General features: G+C 39.5%; 1 protein-coding gene across 1 annotated transcript; it reads left to right on the top strand.

The window, feature by feature from the left end:
- Positions 1–649: 649 nt before the first annotated feature.
- On the top strand, positions 650–2,923 carry LOC140808238 (7-deoxyloganetic acid glucosyltransferase-like). Its single transcript, XM_073165312.1, has 2 exons — positions 650–1,105; positions 1,848–2,923. The coding sequence occupies exons 1-2, from the start codon at positions 667–669 to the stop codon at positions 2,789–2,791; spliced, it is 1,383 nt and encodes a 460-aa protein (XP_073021413.1). The 5' UTR covers positions 650–666; the 3' UTR covers positions 2,792–2,923.
- The last annotated feature ends 217 nt before the right edge of the window (positions 2,924–3,140 follow it).

Below are 3,140 nucleotides of genomic sequence, written 5' to 3'. Positions count from 1 at the left end.
AAGGGGTGAGGCCAGAATCAGAATCAGAATTCAGAAATGTGCAGAATATATATTCCTACCATTAGTTCACTAGGGAGTTTCAGTGCTTCAAAACATATATCAGAATTAACATACAGAAACAGACTTTAGAACAGAATTATCAAACGGATTTCAAGTTATTTATATATAAGCCCACTTACTGTAAATTGCTAGAGTTTCGGTTGTACTGAAATCTGCTTGACTCGCTACTGGATTCTACAGCTTCGAAAATGCACTCTCTTAGCTCGAAAATTCAAGAGATAACTCAGGATTTGTGTAACACCAATTTCAGAGACTTGAGGTGTTATTTATAGGCCACAATCTGACTGTTAGGCTCCCTATTAATGGCCATAATATGCCATTAACAATCTTTATTCCGTTTAAATGCTTCAGTTACAAGTCATGGCTGAATTGGTAACTGTCTGCTGCTTCTTCACTCTTCTGCTGCTGCTGCTGCTTTCTCGCTCTTCTGCTGCTGGATTCTGTCTGCTGGAAATTACATGTCTGCTCTGCTGGAAAATATCAACTTCTGAAATATTAGCTTGATGCTGGAATTGCTAGCTTCTGCTGAAATTTTCATTTACTACTGAAATTGCTAGCTGCTGAAAAAGTCGAGTTCTCACAACCCCTCCAAGGCCCGTAAACTCCATGCTCAAGCTCGCCGAGCTTCTCTGTCTCGCAGATCTCCACATAACCTTCGTCGTCACAGACTACATCAACTCCCGCCTCCAGCGCCACTCCAACTTCCAGTCCCGTTTCGACCACTACCCGAATTTCCAAATCAAGACTGTGTCAGATGGGCTGCCGGAGGATTACCCCCGGGGGGACAGATTCATCGAGCTGTTCGATTCCTTGAAGCGTAAAACCAAGCCTTTGTTTAAGGAGATGCTGAGCTCTGGGTGCCTGGAGTCGGATTCTCGCCGGAGAGTGTCGTGTATCGTTGCCGATGGCATTCTGGGATTCGCGTGCGATGTGGGTAACGAGCTTGGGATTCCTGTTTTCTACGTGAGGACGATCAGTGCTTGCTGCCTTTGGGTGTTCTTCTGTCTTCACAAGCTTATTGAAGCTGGAGAGATTCCCTTCAATGGTATTTGAAATATCGTTTTATAAATTGATTTAATTTTGATTTTTTTCCATCGACTAGTGAAATTTTAGTCTTTAGTATTAATACTTCTATCATCGAATATCACATAATATGATATGATATCATTTCAATCTTTTGACAAAAAAAGATGAAAATTGCAAAAATAAGCAAAATTATTGGAGTGAAATTTGAATAATTAAATCTCAAAAACCAATGTTACTATTTTCTATTCATTTAAACAGATTATTATTGTTATTCATGTTCAATGTGCAAAACTTCTTTTAAACTAAATTAACCGATTGAAGTGAACTAGTTTGGTGATTCATTTCAGTGATAAGATTACTATTTTTAGAATAACTGTTAGATTAATCGGGTTTGGTTATTTTTTTCTCAAAATGGTTCATGTTTTATGCATGTTTAGATTCATTTAGTTTCGTTCTTCAATTTTCTTTGTTCAATTTTTTAAAGATCGGTTTTGTTACCGCGGTTTTTATTAAAAAGAATTGAATCTTTTCGCTTTTTATGAAAAGATTTGTGGGTTGGTTGGTTCATTGATAAGTTAGATTGGTTAAAATTTTGAAAATTAGTTACAGGCTGCAAATATAGATATGAAAACCATAAGCAGTGCTTGGTATATAGTGCTAATTTATTCGTATGAGTTATACTTGTAAAATCTAAGTATTTAAATAATTTCTTGATAGGTCTCAAGTTCTTTGTCAACTTCATTTAATCTTTTTTCTTGTAGGAGATGATATGGATGAGCTGATAAAGAGTGTACCGGGCATGGAAAGATTTCTCCGGCGTCGTGATCTGCCAAGTTTTTGCCGATCTGGCAACGTAGCTGACCAGAATATCCTATTGTACAGAACGGAATGTGATGAAATACCACGAGCCTATGGTCTTATACTTAACACGTTTGAAGAACTAGAAGGTCCGATTCTTTCTGAGATTCGAAGTTTGTGTCCGAATATTTACACTATAGGACCGCTACATGCCCATCTGAAAGCGAAACTAGCCGCTCGCGGGTCATTGCAGCCCGCTTTTTCGAATAGTTTGTGGGAAGAGGACCAGACCTGCGTGGCATGGCTCGATGCACAACCGTCGAAATCTGTGATTTATGTGAGTTTTGGAAGTCTTGTTAATATGGCAAGTGAGCAATATATGGAGTTCTGGCATGGTTTGGTAAACAGCGGTCAGAGATTCTTTTGGGTCATACGGCCGGATTCCATCCTTAACAAGGACTCGGGGAGTCGAATTCCAGACGAGCTATCCGAAGGTACGAAAGAGAGGGGGTATATAGTCGACTGGGCACCTCAAGAAGAGGTTTTAGCCCATCCATCTGTTGGCGGATTCTTGACTCACAGCGGATGGAACTCGACTTTAGAGAACGTGTTTGAAGGCTTGCCGATGATTTGCTGGCCTTATTTCCTCGATCAACAAGTCAACAGCCGGTTCGTTGGGAACGTATGGAATCTTGGATTGGATATGAAAGACTCTTGTGACAGGAATCTGGTGGAGAAAATGGTCAGGGATCTTATGGAGGTGAGAAAGGGGGAGTTCTTGCAAAGGGCTGATCAGATGGCGAAATCGGCTAAACGATGTTTGGTTGAAGGTGGATCGTCGTATAATAGTTTCGAACGTTTGGTAATAGACATAGAATCCATGGATGCACAAGTTTCTGAAGATTGATTGATCGTTAAATGCTCTTGTTATCATCAAATAACAGAGCCATGTTAAATCTTTTGTGATGATAATGAACAGGTTTCCATTGTCCCATGATTTATGCATTAATTATTGAAACGTGTTTGGTTGCATTTGGATCTAAACGATTGGAGGAAGTATTTGGATCCTCTGCTATGGCCGAAAACACAGCACTTGATGATATGCTCTTTTTACACGAGATGGTAAGCTGATCATCTCATTTCGTCTGACAATTGTTCAGATTTATCTAACACTGTGTGAGGTCCATGAGATGATCAGTTGATCATCTCGTATAAAAAGTACACATCGCTATGTGTTGTGTTTTCAATCATAGCAG

This window comes from Primulina eburnea, chromosome 12 (assembly GCF_022965805.1).
Source record: "Primulina eburnea isolate SZY01 chromosome 12, ASM2296580v1, whole genome shotgun sequence".
NCBI lineage: Eukaryota > Viridiplantae > Streptophyta > Magnoliopsida > Lamiales > Gesneriaceae > Primulina > Primulina eburnea.
This window is presented reverse-complemented; position numbering and strand designations above follow the sequence as displayed.

Coding starts and splice junctions, on each gene's coding strand:
- LOC140808238 (XM_073165312.1), top strand. CDS start 667: ATGCTCAAGCTCGCCGAGCTTCTCTGTCTCGCAGATCTCCACATAACC. Junction 1,106..1,847: donor TGGAGAGATTCCCTTCAATG/GTATTTGAAATA, acceptor TTTTTCTTGTAG/GAGATGATATGGATGAGCTG.